Source organism: Gracilinanus agilis, chromosome 2 (genome assembly GCF_016433145.1).
Source record: "Gracilinanus agilis isolate LMUSP501 chromosome 2, AgileGrace, whole genome shotgun sequence".
Lineage (NCBI taxonomy): Eukaryota > Metazoa > Chordata > Mammalia > Didelphimorphia > Didelphidae > Gracilinanus > Gracilinanus agilis.
The window spans coordinates 169349668-169368822 of record NC_058131.1 but is presented as its reverse complement, the minus strand read 5'-3'; the positions used below and the strand labels follow the sequence as shown (position 1 = coordinate 169368822).

The window sequence follows — 19155 nt, the reverse complement described above, 5'->3', positions numbered from 1 at the left end:
GATTTTTTCCTCTGAAAACTGCCCATTCAGATCCTTTGACTATTTATAATTTGGGAAATAGCTCATCTTTTTGTAAATTTAACTTAATTCCTTATATATTCTAGAAATGAGACCTTCATCAGAGAAACTTGCTGCAAAGTCATGGGAGTCTTTGACTTAATGGTGGGAACAGAGGAAGCTGGGCTAGAGGTCCTGAAATAATTCTAGTAGCAATGGGCTGTTTGAGTTGATTTACAATTATTGTTTGTATAATTTCTTTGTGGGTTAAAAAAAAACATTTGACTTGTCACTGATGAGCTTTCTGATTTGGGAACTCCTAATATGACAGGCTATGGGGGGGGGGGGAGAAACTAGTTCCAGGGATCATCTCACTGCATTATTTTCTTAATATTCCCTTTGTATTAACCTTTTTCAGAGGAATTAATTTCCTTAAAAAAATTGGTTCTCATCATTGCAGGAAGCTCCCAGTTTAGAACTTCCTCTATCAGTTATGGTTGGTAATCTTAGAGAGTTGCCTCAGATGCTGAGAAGTTAAGTCACTTGCCCAGGTTATATAGCCAGGACTTGAACCACAACAAATCTTCCCAAATCTGAGGACAGCTGTCTCTCACCTATAAAATTCTTTTAACTAATTACAGAAATGAGTGATAAAGACATCTTGTGATATATAGAGACTTAAGGCATAAGTCAGTTCTTATGACATATTTTGCCAATAGCTGCTCTGCTTGATTTCCACTCTATCATCATCATGATCATTTCTCTGCTCCCTCAGTTCCTCCCTCAAACAACTTATCACCAGAAAACTCATCAGCATACAGATTGCTTCAGCTTTGATATTGACATCTCATCAGTACATCCTCAGTTGCTCCAATGATTACAGGGCTGGAGGATGGAGCAAAAAACTCCTCTCATCCCTTCCCTTTATGGAGTACTCAAAATCCCATCCATCCATTTATTTGCTGCCAACTCTTCTGCTTGGTTTGAATTCTACTATCCTCATCTTGCCTCTAGGCTGGGTACCCAAGGAGGTCCTCCTCCCCTACCTTTTAGCTTCTTTTCCTGTATTATCTTCATCCAGTAGATTGTAAGCTCCTTGAAGGTGAGGAATATCTTTCTTATTTGTATTACAAGTGCTTAGCATAGCACTAGACATAATAGAACTTAATAAATGTTCATCATGTTGGATAGAAGCACCCTGGAGGTAAACGGATTCAGGTATTCATCAATAAATTTGAAATTAAAACTAAATTAATTGTGGAGACTCCACTTAATTTAAGTATTTTAATCCTAATTCATAAGTTTACTTAGGATAAGTATTCCCTCAGAATTAGGGAAACTGAATTGGAAGAGCAACATGGAGAACACAGTGAATTGGGAGCAGTTAGAGATGGGGGGACTTCGGACTGGAGAGCCATAGCATATGGAATCTGTCTAGCAGAGCCTCAATGGTGTCAAATGAAGTAGCAATATCTTAGTTGATATCTTACTTGATAATGCAATTAACTTAAATGGCAGAAATCTTCTTAGTTAACATGATAAAAAATGAATAGTTAAACTTTCCTAACTCAGTTTCTTTTTTTTTGTTTTCTTCATATCCAGATTGTTTATACCAGAAGATTTTATTGTCTATATGTACAATCGTGAAGGTGCTTTGTATTATAAATCTGACATCATTCTGGTAAGATTCAGATTTATGTTAGAGATTTTTCATTTTGTTTTATTTTGTTACTTAGCATGAATTTTTTCTAAGAAGAGGCAGTGTGATATAGTGGATGGAGGGACACAGGAAGACCTTGCCTCATTTCTGACTTTGATATATTATCTGGGTGAGCAGGGGTGAGTCACATCACCTCATTGGACCTCAGTTCAGTTTCCTTCATCTATAATATGAACTCAGACTAGATGACCTCTAAATAAAGAGGGTGGACTTGATCAGTGGTGTCAAATCCAAAAGAAATAGAGTGATTCAGCTATGAATAAGGATCTTTGTAGAGTGCATATTGTGTTAGAAAACCACATGTTAATATTATCTGTGTTCTATTGCATTTTTATTTCTTTTGTTAAATTTCCCCAATTGTATTTTATTTTGGTTTGATTGGACTCAGGAGTACCACAGGCTGACTAGATGACCTCTAAGTTCTTTTACACTTTTTTGTATACTTCCATCTTCTTGGGGTGCTAGGAGTTCTCTCAGACTATAAATTGCATATGAATTGCTGATCTGTACTGGTGGAAGGAGTTTCTCAAACAGATAAAATTAAGAGGTTTTGGACCAAAACCAAAACATAACATTTTTACCAACTTTTACCCATACCTTTCCTTAGCATTCACTGTAGTATAGAGAAACCTGTGCATACCTACAATAGAGATGGGAGTTGTAAAAGCTGTAAAGAGCCAAGAGGAAAAAGATTACTAGCTCCATGCTACTGCATATTTTTCCTTACTTTCTCATTCTCTTCTTCCCAACTTCCATTCAAAACTCATTCACTAAACTGACCCCTACTATAGCTTAAAGTAACTTACAATAAGGTATGATTTACCAAATGAGATTAAATTTCCCAAATAATAGCTATATTATAAAAAACAACATTATTTAAAATGAATCTAAAAGTGGTGGAATATATGGATAACATTTTTTATTTTTTATTTTTGGATGACCAATTTAAAAAAAAAGACTTTATCATAGTTTTGCTCAATTCTAAGTGACACTTTTTGTCCCTGAATTAGTCTGTCAGAACTTAGGATTCTATAGATGATCAGTATTATTAATAACTTAGTCTCATCTATACTCAACTTTCTCCTGCTTCTAAATTACCTTTGTCAGCACCTTTGCATTGGTTAGGCCTTATAGAATAATGTATATGAGAAAGAATATGAATTCGCTCTAAGAAGAACCAAGACTAGTAGTTAGAAGTCATGAAGTCATAGAGAAAGAGATTTTGGTTCAGTATAAAGAAAGATTTTCAAACAATTTTTTTAATGGTATAAAGTTCCCTGACACTGGAGATCTTAAAGCAGAGATGGGACTGATGTAAATTACTTTAGATTGGAGTAGAACAAGGGGAATACTTTCAAGTCCAAGGATATATGGTTGTCTAATTCCTGCTATAACTTTGTAATATTGGCATTCTAATGATGCTCCCATTTTATAGTAAAGAAAATTTTAAGCTCATAGAGATTGTAACTTGCCAGGTTAGATAGGCAATAAGTTTCAGAGTTGAGATCTGAGCTCACTTTTTCAAATTCCAAGCCAACCACTCTTTCTGTTCTTAATTTGAGCAAATACTTTCAGTCATTTTTTCCCCCAGTTTTTCTGTGGAGGTGAAATAGGTTGAAGCTGAAAAGTCATGTTTATTGCTCCTCTAGATTTTGTGAATAAGCCAAGTACCTAGAAATTATCTTTATATAAAATATACTAAAATTCATTGCATAGTAGTGCAATAGAATTTGTTTACTGATGATTATGAGGGGATGACGCACTTTCAAGATGGGATTTGAAATGCCAAGACCATTGAAAAGAGGACAAATGATGGCAAACCTATGGCACGGGAGCCAAAGATGGCATGTGAAGTGCTCTCTGTGGGCCCACAGCCACTCTTTCTCTTCACCCCCAGATTATTACTAGGAATGTAGAGGGACTCAGGCAGAGCTGCTCCTCTCCTGCTCTCCACCAAGCCTGATGACATTTTTTTCACATGCCCTGCCCCTCTGCCCAGCAGCCAATGGGACTGCACAGAGAATAAGGTGGCAGAGCTGGAGGGGAGCCAACACTTGGGCCACTCCCCTCTCCTCCTCTATACTCACTAAGGACATTTCTCACTTTACGTAGCAGTTCAATGGGAGCACTTCCACCCTCCCCTGTGTGGGGTAAGGGCGGGGTATGGTGAGCCCAGCATTCCGTGGGGGGAGGGGCATGCATGGCATGTCGTCTGTGGGGGTGGGTGGGTACAGCACATAGTCTGGCACTCTGTCTCTAAAAGGTTCACCATCACTGTCTTAGGGGGTAGTACTAAATGGCCCATGTAAAACTTTGGGAGATCATTTATTCTAGTAGATGATCATTAGATTACTCATCTTCTCTTTAAAATATAAAAACATTTGTGAAAGACCTTAAGGGAGTATAAAAGAGTTGGATAGAACTACTTCCCAAATAACCTATTTGTCTTTTTCCCCCCAGAAACACTGTAACTACCAAGGACACGTTGCAGGTTCCCCAAAATCAGTTGTCACACTTCACACCTGTTCTGGACTCAGGTTCTTTTTTATTTGTGGTTGATTATAAAAACCAATTTTACAATATTTGCTCATAACAAATTTGCTGTGTTTAAAGTAGATATATGTGCAGATATTTGGGTAGTGGTTACAGAATGAAAACCTGGAGTAGGATTTTGTCTATATCTTTGGATTGATTGTGAACCCATCTATCAGAGGAATTTTTGAATTTCATCAGTTTAACAAAGGCTGCATATCAATTCCTTGACTTTAAAGGCAAAAAGGTTCATTTGACCACTGTGGGACCATCTGAGATTTCATCTTTATTATACTTTGTTAATTATTGAACAATTCAGTTTTCTTTTTTGGAACCTTAGAAAAATGGGAGAACTGATTTTATGAAAAACTATGTTTCAATTGTCCCTTTGGCATAATTTTTCTGTTCTCCTGAGGCAGAAGAGGCTCTGCTGGATACATTTTCTCTTATAGAGTTCTCTGCACATTTTGGTTCTAGCTTTAGGGGTGGTATGATTTTTCCTTATAATCTAGAGAACAGGAGAGCTGTCCGTACCGGAGGAAGGATTGGTATATATTTTGAACTATCAAATGATTTCTTCCTTAGCATGTGGCACCACATATTCCTTTAGACACCTATATTAATGCCACAAACATGCCATGCCACAATGACTTAATCTCCTGAATATTATTTTCCAAGAATCCTTTTTGCCTCTATAATTCCTTTAATATGATCATAAGTCTAGGGCTAGAACTCAGCCCTAGAACTCAGAGGGTATTTACTATAATCCCTTTATTTTACAGGTGAGTAAACTCATCCATAAAGATAATTAAGTGACTTGTTAGTGCCCTTCCTCACAAACTATCATATTTAACTACTTTCTATTTATTTGTATTTGTCCTCTTTATAGTTTTGTATGTACTTACATAGGTCCTTGTTGTCTCACCTGTTAGAATGGAATCTATACTCCTTTTGAGTAGGATTGCATCATTCCTTGTTTCTGTATCTTCTAACATAGGACTTGATACAAGTCCTTGGTACAAGGTAAAAATAATAAATATTTGTTGAATTCTTGCCATCTGAGAATCTATCAGAATTCCATAATATATATTTAACTTTTCCTATTTCTAAACTTCATGTATTTTGCAGAGGATTACTACAGTTTGAAAATGTTACTTATGGAATTGAGCCCCTCCAGAATTCAGGTGGATTTCAGCATCTTATTTATCGATTAAGAAGTGAAAACACAGATCTTGCTTTTTTAGCAAAAAAAAATACCCATATGAAATCAGAGGACCTGGAACATAAACTTGGTTCTTTAATAGATGTGAGTTTTAGAAATTTTATCATTACTTCCAAAGGTTTTATTACTCATCTACTTAAAATGCTTTAAAAAAAAAACAACCTGTACCCTCTGTCTTAGACTCAATACCGTGTATTGGTTCCAAGGCAGAAGAATTAGGTAAGGGCTCATATAGCTAGGAAGTATCTGTAGCCAGCTTTGAACCCAGAACCTCCTGTCCCTAAACTCAGCTCTCAATCCACCAGAGCCACCTAGCTGCCTCTCTGTCTACTTAAAATGATTATTAAAATTAACTAAGATATTGTAGCACCTCTCTTTTTTTTGTAATCATCCTTTGTTTCAGCCCTTATTTACCTTTTTGTAACCCATTTTCCTTCATATTCCTCTTTATTCCCATCATTACTTACTAAGGAACCTTTCTTCTAGTCTTACTTTGTGATTCTCTCATCCACATGTCCACAAGAATCCATTTTTTGGTCCTATTTTAAATGGCCACCCCATATACAAAGAGCCTTGTTTACATTATCTCAGTTGATCTTTACAACTCTGCAAGGTAAGTGAAAGGAGTATTATTTTCTCCATTTTGCAGATAAGGAAATTAGGGCTCAGAGATTGCTCACAGTCATTCATTTAATAATTTGAACTCAGTCTATGTACTCTTAGCTTAGCATTTTTTTTTTTACTATATCATGCTGCTTCTCCACTTTTTAGAACTGAAAAAAACTTTTGAGGGGGGGAGCAAAGAGTGGGTTATTGAGTAAGGGTGGGAATGAAGATTGATGCTCAGGTTTCTTTAAAATGTTTAATGGTTCAATTGGACGCAATTTATTTTCAGTTGGTAAATTTCTCCAGGGCAAGAAAAAGTTATTTCAAATAATTCACTGACAATAAAGCTTTACTAAAAATAGTAAATTTATGAATTGATTTGGTAATAATAGCAAGGCTTAAGCTCAAGTCATAGCTTGACATTTATGAGCTATTACCTTGGACTAAACAATAACTCTTCTGAGCTTCAGATTCCATATGTATGTAGTTTGGCTGCCCCATTGAGCACCTTCCCCTTCCCTACTTTTCTCCAAGGGAGATTTTAATTCCTGCCAGGAAGAAAAGCAGGAGATTATAGCCACAGGCTGCTCATTCTGCACTCAGAGAGAGGGAGTATCTGGCTAGAATGATATGTATCTGCTCACTTAACTATTATTAGCCTATTTAGGGGAAGTAACTAAGGTTCAAGCTTAATTCCTAATTGCAATTTACTAATAAGGAAAGGAGGACTCAGGGCTTTATATCTAAGTCTTGACTCTTTTACCACCAAATACGTTTCATAATGAACACAAGTAGCAAATACCATTTATTCAAGTTAATAGCAAAATAAAAATCAAAGAAATTATGCATATGAGAATATACACCTTATAATATAAATGAAGGCCCTGTCTCCCTGGGAGTGAGATAACTCAGCTCAACCAAGAGAGAGCATCCTAGATCTCACCTATGGTTGGCATAGGCTAATGATCAGTATTATTAGACTTGTTAATGGGGTGGCCCCTATGTCAGATTGATTATCTAGAAGTTGAAGCTTTGTTTAAATCTGTGCCCTAAGAATATGTGTAGCAATTTTAGCCTGGAAAAGTGTTGCCTTTGGGTTAAATATTCCTAACCTCTAATAATACATACTTCTTCTTCACTGGATGCATCACTTTCAGAACCCATATATAATGGATGGACAGTCTTTTTAACCCTAGACTTTGCTTAGGGGTCCATCAGTTCTTACCACTCATTAGAAAGTCAAACTAACTCTCCTATAGACAATAGTGATTGTGGTCAATAGTCCCAATAAGACAGGAACTTTCCACTGGTTAGCTAATTGAGTCTTTTGAATGCTAGTATACCTCAATTAGAACTCTTATCTCCTTTAAGGTTTTTATAGTATATTCTAACAAGATAAGGTCTTTTGTTTCTCATCACAGACTTTATGAGCTGAAGCCATATATTAGGAGTTGCTCAATTTCTTCTTAAATTGTAAGATGTATCCAACATGTTCAACAATGTGCAGTTAAAACCTTTTTGAGGATGGTTAAGAATAATCCTAGATTTTTCAATAACTGCCATGGTCAAAATTTCCTTAAGTAGTTTGCTCACTAAGTCTCTTTACTTACTTACTAAGTATCCATAGACTGAAAAATATTTTCCCTATAGAACTTTAGGAACAGTAGATGCTTTTGGTTGGATAATACTTGTGCATGTCTGGTTGATCACCCCTAGGATATGACTCACATTTTTTACTATCTCCTTCCAGAGACAGAAAGTCAATACAGACAAGTTCCAAAAATTTGCTAATACTTATGTGCTCCAAATATGCAGCATGAGTAGGTATGTTTTCCTTTGTACATATCTGATCTATGTTTCACATTTCTTAGTGACATCTGTAGGTGATTTCTTACCAGCTCTAGGGTCCTTTCTTGACTCCTATGTCTAAGGTTATTATGTAATGTTTTCATGGCTGTTGAGCCATATGCTTTTGGGCAACTCCAACCGCATCTGAGATTCATGTGTTGAATGAGTCACAGTCTGATTCCGCACTCTACTTTCTGCCATTGCCTTGGTAGTAAGGTACCACTTGTTATCTGGAACTTGAGATGAAGAGAATCGTTCGCCTGTTTTTTGGCTTGTTTTATTTCTCTTAATCCTTCATAATCTATTTGTTCTCACCTCCAGCTTTCTGTGAACAACCATAGCAAAGAAGATTGGCTTAACATCACAAAATTTACATATGTTGACTTCCCAAAGTCTTGACTATACTTTGTAAGAGGGAGATTTTTAGATATTTATAGATATATATTTAAAGTGTGGCCTCCAGGAATCAACAATTCAGATTGATTCCATCATTAAAATAGACCCAAGACAGGATCGGGTTTAAGGTAGTTTATTTACAATTAGGAAGGTAAAAGGTAGGGAAATAGAGAGAGGGAGAGGCTAGTCCAGGCCTGCAGAGGCCTGGATGGAGAGAGAAGGTTAAAAGGCTAAGTAAATTAGGCTACAAGCCACAAGGCCTAGCAATCAGATAGGCTAGAGTCTACTTAAGGTAGAGTCTTGGAAAAACGCCAAGGTAGGCCAAGGAAGTCAGCCTAACTTACCCACGTGACCATTTAGAGTAGAAGCTGCCTGAGGTCTCTCTCGAGATTCTTCAGCACCAAGTTCAAAGTGGGAACTCCCTTAGCAGGAAGTCACCAACATACTTGAAGAGATAGTGTCTTTCGTCACTTCCTGTGGGTCCACCTCTAATTCAAGTGGACAAATGGCAGCCTCTACACTGATTTGGACTGCCCAAAGGGCAGTCCCTTGTTCTTCATTTGTTACTTATTGTCACATGTGGGTAACTCACCCCCCTCCCTACTATGGGAGGTGGGGATGATATCTCTATGCCTAGGGTAAGTAGAGTTTTGACTATGAATGGGCTAGAGCTAATTCTATTTACACAACTTCTACTCAGTTGTAATCTAATGTCTTGAGTGTCACAAATTGCCCTCACATCTTCTGGTATCTTTACATGTAGTTCTAGTATTATTTGGAATTCTGGAGAAAGCATGTGCATTCTCATTAGTCTTGGCAGGCCTGTGATGAATGCTGAAATCATAATTGGCCAGTGCTACAGACAAGTAGCATCAAATTTGGTGCTGGTCAGTATATAGTAATAGATTATTGTCAGTCCATGCTTAGAGTTTATTTATATGTTCATGTATTCCCTTATTGATTCACTATTAGTCAAACCTTTCCTGGCAAAACAATGGGTCTCTGGTGACCAACTTTTTTTTTGGTATAGAGCAGCTCTCATCTTGGAAGTGATTTCTGTGTCTACATTGCTCAGATGACACTAGCTGTATAAACAAGTTATGGACCAAATTTAGGATGAGATTCTGTAGTATAATTCTTGCATTTTCAGGGTCTACAATTCCTCTCTGTATCAGCCTTTGCATCATAGCATTAAAGACAAAGTTAGCATTGGTGTCTTCTGATCTGCTCTCAAATATTTCAGCAAAAGTTTATATAAAGTTTGTATTCATGTCATGAATATATTCTGAGATGGGGAGCAGAGCCAAGATAGCCATTTGGCGACTTAGTAGCAGCAAAAGCCTGAAATCTCTCTGACTATTCTTCCAAACTGATCTTTGGATGGCACCTCAAAAGGACAGGAGCCAAAGCAAGATAGGTGAGGGGGTTCTCCCACTGAACAAAACTTGAAAGGTAGGCAGAGCAAGTTGATCTTCATGGGATAAGAGGGACCCAGAAGTAAAAGTACACACAAAGAAGTGCTGACTGACTACCTCCTCACCACGCCAGACTCAGAACCTGGGCATAGGCCAACTTCAGGATCTTGGGATGTGGTCTTCACTAACAAAAGAGCTCTTCAAACCTCCTACCCCCCTTTGAAGTCCCAGACCCTGGCACCAGTGTGCAGTGAGGTCTGGAAGTCCATAGTGCTGAGCCCTTTCAAACCAAGGTTGTAGCACTTAGCCCTAGGGCAAAACCCTGCAAGCCAGAAGAGGACATAGAATCTCTAGGAAACTTGCAGAATTTCCAGTCTACAGGCAAAAAAAAAGGTTGGGAAAATGAGCAAACTGATAAAAAACCCCTATAAACACTCGAAAATTCCTATGGGGGAGAAAGAGTAAAGAATGGAACAATAGGAAATGATGAGATCCAAGCAATCATGTGCAAAACTTATAAAAACAAAATAAAAACAAAAACAGGAATTTGTTTCAAGCTCTGGAAGAACTCAAAAAGGAATTTAAAAATCAAATAAAGCAAATTAAAGAAAATGGGAAAAAGAAATGTAAATAATTCAAAAAAGAAAATAATAGCTTAAAAAGAAAATTGGTCAATTAGAAAAAGAGGCACAAATTCCAAAGAAGAAAAGAGTTTCTTGAAAAGAAGAATGGACCAAATGGAAAAGGAGAATCAAAAGGTTATAGAAAAAACTTAATCCTAAAAAATTAGAATTGGGCAAACACTATCTAATGACTTCTTGAAGTGAAACATCAAGATATAAATAAAACAAAATCAGAAGAATGAAAAAGTAGAAGAAAATATGAAACACCTCATTGTAAAAACAATTGACCTGGAAAATATATCCAAAAGAGATAGTTTGAGAATTGCCATGACCAAAAAAAAAAGTCTAGACATAATATTACAAGAAATTATCCAAGAAAACTGCAATGACATTCTTGAACAAGAGGGCAAAATAGACACTGAAAGAATCCATAGGTCATCTCCTACAATAAATCCCCAAATGGCAACTCCCAGGATTATTAGAGTTCACAAACTCTCAGGTCAAGGAGAAAATACTGCAACCAGCTAGTAAGAAAAAATTCAGATATCATTGAACCCCAGTCAGAATTACACAGTATCTGGCAACTTCCACATTGAAGGACCTCAAGGCTTGGAATATGACATTCCAGAAGGCAAGGGAACTGGGTTGACAACCAAGAATCACCTAACCATCAAAATTCTATATTCTATGTATTCTATAATATTTTAACTGTTTTCTTTCAGGGGGAAGTATGGTCATTAAATAAAAATAGAAGATTTCAAAGCATTTCTGAAGAAAAGACCAGACTTAAACAGAAAATTTGATGTCCAAATATAAAATTCAAGAGAAACATAGAGGTAAATAAGAAAGAGAAAAAATTTAAAGGCTCTAATAAGGTCAAATTGTTTATATTCCTAAATAGAAAGATAATATCTGTAACTTAAAAATTGTTAACATTATCATAGTAGTTAGAAGAAGGATACACAGACAAAGGGTATGGTGGTAAGCTGTTTAGGACGATATGTTAAAAAAAACTAAGGATGAAAAAGGATTTGACTAAGAGAAATGGGAAGAAAAAAGTAAAATGAAGTAAGTCATATCATATAAAGAGGTGCAGGGCAGGGGGAATATACTATTAAATTGAGGGGAGGATGAGGGTGGTGATAGATAATACTTAAACCTTACTCTCATTGAAATTAGTTCAGAGAGGGAAGAACAGCTAGATTTATTGGGGTAGAGAATCCTTTCAACCTATAGAGAAGTAGAAGGGGAATAAGGAAGGGGTGTTTTGGGAGGGGAGTAACATAAGGGAGGGAAAGTTGGGGGGCATGATTAAAAGACCCTAAAAAGAAGGAGGAGGGGATTAAAAAAGGAGGTTCTGGGGGGCAGCTGGGTAGCTCAGTGGAGTGAGAGTCAGGCCTAGAGACAGGAGGTCCTAGGTTCAAACCTGGCCTCAGCCACTTCCCAGCTGTGTGACCCTGGGCAAGTCACTTGACCCCCATTGCCCACCCTTACCAATCTTCCACCTATGAGAAAATACACCGAAGTACAAGGGTTTAAAAAAAAAAGGAGGTTCTGGGAAGGGGAGTAAAATAAGTGAGTGGAAAGTGGAACTGATTAAAAACAAAACACTGGTATGGGGGGGGGGGAAGAGTGAAAGGAGAAAGGGCAGGATTAAAAGAGGAAATCAAAATGATGGGGAATACACAGATGATAATCATAACTGTAAATGGGATGAACTTGCCCATAAAACAGAAGCAGAAAGCAGAGTGGATTAAAAACCCAAATCCCACCATATGTTGTTTACAAGAAATATACATTAGGCAGGTAGACACACACATGGTAAGAGGCAGGAGCAGAATTTATTGGACATAAACTGAGAAAAAGAAGATATGAGTAACAATCATGATTTCTGACAAAGCTAAAGCAAAAAAAAATCTGATTAAAAGAGATAAGGAAGGTGAATACATCTTGATAAAAGGCAGTAGAGACAATGAAGAAATATCGGTACTTAACATATATGCACCAAATGATATAGCAGCCATATTTTTAAAGGGGAAACTAAAGGAGTTTAAGGAGGAAATAAATAGTAAAACTATACTAGTAGGGGACCTTCCCCTATGAGAACTAGATAAATATAATACAAAAATAAATAAAAAAGAAGTAAAGGAAGTGAATGAAATTTTAGAAAAGTTAGAGTTAATAGATATCTGGAGAAAATTGAATAGGGATAAAAAGGAATATATCTTCTTTTCAGCAGCACATAGTACATATACAAAGATGCATTATGTCCTGGGGCATAAAAACATCACAATCAAATGCAGAAAAGCAGAAATAATAAATGCAATTTTTTCAGATCATAATGCATTAAACATTATAAGGGTTCATGGAGAGGCAAATTAAAAATTAATTAGAAACTAAGTAATCTAATTCTTCAAAACTAGTGGGTCAAAGAACAAATCATAGGGCAAAAATCACTGATTTCATTAAAAAGAATGACAATGAGGAGATAACATATCAGAATTTATGTGATATAGCCAAAGCAGTACACAGGGGAATATTTATATTCCTGAATGCTTATCAACAAAATAGAGAAAAAGCAGATCAGTGAATTGGGTAGGCAACTAAAAAACTAGGGAGAAAAAAACAACCAAATTAAAAACCCCCAGTTAAATACTAAAGTGGAAATTCTAAAAATCAAAGAGAAATTAATAAAATTTAAAGTAAAATAACTATTGAACTATTAAATTAGACTAGGACCTGGTTCTATGAAAAAAAACCCAACAAAATAAAGTATTGGTTAATTTGATTAAAAAAAAAGAAAAAATCAAATTACCAGTATCAAAAATAAAAAGGATGATTTAACCTCCAATGTAGAGGAAATTAAGGCAATTATTAGGAGCTATTTCACCCAATTATATGACAATGAATCTGACAATCTATGTGAAATGGATGACTATTTGAAAAAATATAAATTGCCTAAATTAACAAAAGAGGAAATGGAATACTTAATTCCATTTCAGAAAAAACAAAATTGAATAAGCCATCAAAGAACACCCTAAGAAAAAATTCCCAGGGCCAGGTTGATTCACAAGTGAATTCTATCAGACATTTAAAGAACAATTCATCCCAATTGTATACAAACTTTTTGGTAAAATAAGCAAAGGAGTCCTACCAAATTCTTTTTATGATACAAATATTGTACTGAAACCTAAGTCAGGAAGACCAAAAACAGAGAAAGAAAATAAAATCATAAACCAATTTCAATGAACATAGGTGCAAAACTCTTAAATAAAAAACTAGCAAAGATACTACAGCAAAAGGATTATTCACTTTGACCTGGTGGGATTTATACTAGGAATGCAAGACTGGTTTAATATTAGGATCAGTATAATTGACTATATCAATAATCAAACTAACAGAAATCACATTATTATCTCAACAGATGCAGAAAAGGCCTTTAACAAAATACAACACCCATTCCTATTGAAAACACTAGAAAGCATAGGAATAAAAGGCCCTTTCCTCAAAATAATAATTAATATTGATTTAAAACCATCAGTAGGTAAAACCTGCAATGGGGACAAGTTAGAAGCCTTCTCAATAAGATTAGGAGTAAAGCAAGGATGCCCATTATCACCACTATCATTTAATATTGTACTAGAAATGCTGGCTATAGCAACTAGAGAAGAAAAAGAAATTGAAGGGATTAGAGTAGGCAGTGAGGAGACTGAACTATCACTCTTTACAGATGATATGATAGCATACTTAGAGAATCCTAGAAAATCAAGTAAAAAGCTAGTGGAAATAAGTTCAGCAAAGTCACAGGTTACAAAATAAATACACTTAAATCATCAGTATTTTTATATATTTCCAGCAAAACCTAGCAACAATAATTAGAAAGAGAAACTCCTTTTAAAATCACTATAGACAACATAATATATTTGGGAATCTACCTCCTAAAACAAACACATGAATTATATGAACACAATTACAAAACACTTTTCACACAAATAAAATTAGATCTAAATAATTGGAAAAACATGGGTAGGACAAGCTAACATAATAAAAATGTCAATGCCACCTAAATTAATTTACTTATTCAGTGCCATACCTATCAAATTACCAAAAAACTTTGAACTAGAAAAAATAATAAAATTCATTGGGAAGAACAAAAGGTCAAAAATATCAAGGGTAATAATGAAAAAAAATGTGATGGATGGTGGCCTAGCAGTACCGGATCTTAAACTACTCTAAAGCAGTAACCACCAAAACAATCTGGTACTGGCTAAGAAATGGAAGGGTGAATCAATGCAATAAATTAGTGGTAAATTACCTCAGCAATCTAGTATTTGATAAGCCCATATTTTGGATAATAACTCAGTATCTGGCAAAAACTACTGGGAAAATTGGAAAACAGTATGGCATGAATTAGGTTTAGATTAATTTCTCACACTCTATACCAAGATAAGGTTAAAATGGGTATATGGTTTAAACATAAAGAATGATAGTATAAGTAAATTGGAGGAATGTAGAACTGTTTACCTGTCAGATCCATGGAAAAGGGAAGAATTTTAAGACCAAACAAGAGATAGAGAACATTACAAGATGCAAAATGAATAATTTTGATTGTATTAAATTAAAAAGATTTTGTACAAACAAAACCAATGCAACCAAGATTAGAAGGGAAGCAGCAAACTAAGAAAAAAATTTATGAGAAAGTTCTCTGATAAAGGTCTAATATCTCACCTATATAAAGAACTAGGGCAAATTTATAAGAAACCAAGTTATTTCCCAATTGTGGTCAAATGCTATGAATAAGCAGTTTTCAGATGAAGAAATCAAAGCTATCAATAATCAAATGAAAAAATGTTCTAAATCCCTCTTGATTAGACAAATGCAAATCAAAACAATTCTGAGGTACTACCTTACACCTAGAAGATTGGTGAATATGACTATAAAGAAAAATAATAAATGTTGGAGGGAATGTGGCAAAATTGGGACACTAATAAATTGCTGGTGGGGTTGTGAATTTATCCAACCATTCTGGAAGGCAATTTGGAATTAAGCCCACAGGGCTTTAAAAAGAATGCCTACCTTTTGATCCAGCAATACCAGTACTAGGTCTGTATCCCAATGAGATAAAAAAATGGGAAAGGACCTGTTGGTACAAAAATATTTATAGCTGCTATTTTTGTGGTGGCAAAAAATTGGCAACTAAAGGAATGTCCCTCAATTCGGAAATGCCTGAACAAATTGTGGATGTGATGATGATGGAATACTATTGTACTATAAGGAATGATGAACAAGATTATTTCAGAAAGAACTGGAAAGACCTATGTGAACTGATGCAGAGTGAAATAAGCAGAACCAGGAGAACATTATACACAGTAAGTGAAATATTGTGGGATGATCAAAAGTGGTAGACTTTGCTACTAACAACAATGCAAAGATCCAGGAAAATTCTGAAGGACTTATGAAAAAGAATGCTATCCACCTCTAGAGAAAGAACTATTGGAATAGGAATGCAAATTAAAACATATGATTTATCACTTGTTTATTTGGGTATATGATTTGGGGTTTTGGTTTTATAAGTTTATTTTCTTACAGAAATGAATAATATGGAAATATATTTTGAATCGGGATACTAATATATTGCTGGTGGAGTTGTGAATCCATCCATTCTGGAAGGCAATTTGGAATTATGTGCAAAGGACTTTAAAAGAATGAATACCCTTTGATCCAGCAATACTACTACTAGGTTTGTACACCAAAGAGATAATAAGGAAAAATACTTATATAAAAATATTCATAACCACGCTCTATGTGGTACCAAGAAATTGGAAAATGAGTGCTTGTCCCTTTATTAGGGGAATGGCTGAACAAATTGTGGTACATTATGATGATGGAATACTACTGTGCTGTAAGGAATGGTGATCTGGAGGATTTCTATATGAACTGGGAAGAAGCTCCAGGAATGAATGCAGAGTGAAATGAGCAGAACCAGGAGAACATTGTATGCAGAAAGTAAAACATTGTGGAAAAATCCAATGTAACTTTGCTACTAGTAGCAATGCAACAAGCCAGGACACTCCTGAAGGTCTTATGGGAAAGAATGCTAACCACATTGAAAAAAAGAACTATGAGAGTAGAAATGCAAAAATAGAACATATGGCATCACTTATCACATGTATATATGGGTATGTTACTTGGGGTTTAGGATTTATAAGATCTCTGTATAGCAAAAATGAATAATATAGAAAAAAGATATCAAGTGAAAAAACATTTTTAGTGATAATATATGTATAACCTAGTGGTATTGTCTATCAACTCTGGGAGGAGGGAGGGAAAAGGGGAGGGGGACAACATGAATTATGCAACTTTGGAAAACGTGTATATTTGTTATTGGAATAAATTAAGCTAAAATTTAAAAAATGTATACATTCCCCTCGCTTTTCTCCTTTCTCCTTGTTCCTCTGCCTGGAGGGCTGGAGTGCAGAGTACCAGACTCCTTCTGATTGTTTCCTTCAGAGAGGATAGAAACTGAACTCTCAATTCATTCCACTTTGCATTTTTGCTCTGCCTGGTTTCAGCTCCATAGAATGAGATACCTTTGTGTCCTTTCCTACCTCCTTTCCCCCCCCCCTCCCCTTACCACAGTGTATTAAGCACATAGTAGGTGCTTAGTAAATGTTTATTGATTAGATTGGATTGAAGAGAACGTCTGGCCTTCTATGAGATTACTACAACTTCACCTGTTCATCTTATGCTATCTGTCACTCTCATCACTGTGTTTGGCTCAAGGTCCTTCCAGTGTCCCAGACACATTCTTGCCTATCCAATTTCTGTCTCCCAAAATTATTCTCATGGGGAACATGTTTTATTTCCTAAGAAAATGCCAGTTTTGATCCCTATGCTATTTGTCTACCATAGGGAGTAATGGCCTCAGTCTTACTCATAGATAAAGTAGAATTCCTGGATTTAATTGTGACATTCAGTCTTTTTGTGAAATGCTTTCTTTGATTAAGAGCCTGCTACTTCTTTAAGCAATTTCTCATCCTCAGAGAGGGGACAAGTCTGAAATTCCCAAGAATAACTCTACTGCCAATTCCTTAGATATATTTCTGTGGCCAAAATTCTCAGGCAGGACTAGACAAACTTCTAGAGATGTCTTGCCTGTTTTCATTTCAATAGCCTTAATTTAATACTTTTCTAATCCTTTAACTTTTTAGCCCAATATCCTTATAATGTACTTATTCTTATGGTCTGGTTCTCCTAATATTAGAAGTCCTTTATGCTTTTCACTTGCAAAAGCAAGACATTACCCTTTAGTTACCCTATCATCGTATTGTTCCATGTGCCTGCATTAATATACGAATTTTAGTGTAATTAATAAATATAAAAGTATTATAGCAATAATGATCTATTGGATTAATATATTGTGCTTAAGCAATACAATAATATAACAAAAAAGATGAATTCAAATAATGAAAACAGGTCCATTGCCTTTTTCATGCATCAATATGTAGGGAATAATTATTCAGTATCATTTAGACTTTTAAGACATGTACCATATCAGCAAATCCAGCAATATCATTACAATAGGATGAAACAAACCAGTCTGGATAAAATAGTTACTCCTCCCAAACATAAAAACTAAAAATTACATAAAGATTATTCTAGGATACAACCAGGAAGAAACTATATTATCTGTGACTAAAGTGGAAGAGGATTGTGGTGAGGAAAGCATTTTAAAAGCCTTAAAAACTATGTAAATGGGTATTATTATTCATAGTTATTCAACTTTTTAAAAAGACTAACATTATTGGCTGGTGCCATTGGGTTGAATTTTTTCTTTTTTAAAATCTTTATTATAAGGGATTGTTTGTTGTGGTAAGCAATTGCTAGGGAAAAAGAGAGGGATATATTCAGAAGTAAAAACAATGTAAAGACAAAAGATAAGAAATTTAAAATAGATGAAGGCAGCGGATAGGAAGGAAGCTAACTTTGATAGGTATAATAACTTATCAGTTATGCCTTTCCTCTGTGTCTCCCTTCTATTATCATTTGTTTATCACAAACATATATATATGTATATATATATATATATACTGACCTACTTTCTTTCCTTAAAATTATTTTATGTCTTCCCCTTTTAAAAAATGGACAAATGTAATACTACATCTGCAGAACAATACAAAAACATATACCCAAACTCACTGCATTTTCATTATTTTCACTGCCCTTCTAATATGTCCTCGTTTCCCCCACTCCCAAATAAAAGCCCTCCCTTTAAACAAAATGTAACAAATATATAGTCAAGCAAAACAAATTTCTATTGTAATAAGTATGTCTGGAATTGATATTTTATTCTATTCCTCTGCTTTATTACTTTTCTTCTCAAGGCCTGGAAAAGCTTGCTTTATAAGTATTCTGGAGTAATGTTTGATTATTGCATTGATGAAAATTCTTAAATATTCAGTTATTTTTCTTTATAGTATCATGGTCATTATAAAAATGGTTCTCTGGTGCTGCTCACTGTGAGCTATATCAGTTTATCCAATATTAAATTATATAAGTAGATGTTTGGGAGAGCGGATAAAGCACTAGGCCTGGAGTCAAGAAGATCTGAGTTCAAATTTGGCCTCAGACACTAGCTGATTTAATGATGTTGGGCAAGTCTTTTAACTTCTGTCTAACTTACTTTCCCTGTCTATAAAATAGGGACAACAGCACTTCACTTACCAGAGTAGTTTTGGCAATAAAATTAGATATTATTTGTGAAGTGCTTTGCAAACTTTAAAGCACCTTTATATA

The 19155-nt window shown here is 35.3% G+C and overlaps 1 protein-coding gene across 1 annotated transcript in view; it reads left to right on the top strand.

Annotated features, from left to right (window-relative positions):
- Positions 1-19155, top strand: part of LOC123233422 (disintegrin and metalloproteinase domain-containing protein 32-like) — a 131263-nt gene that overhangs the window by 10216 nt on the left and 101892 nt on the right. Inside the window, exons 4-6 of the mRNA XM_044659536.1 lie at positions 1600-1678; positions 4178-4254; positions 5378-5555. Of these exons, the coding sequence (XP_044515471.1) occupies positions 1600-1678; positions 4178-4254; positions 5378-5555 (334 nt within the window). The remainder of the gene's footprint in view (positions 1-1599; positions 1679-4177; positions 4255-5377; positions 5556-19155) is intronic.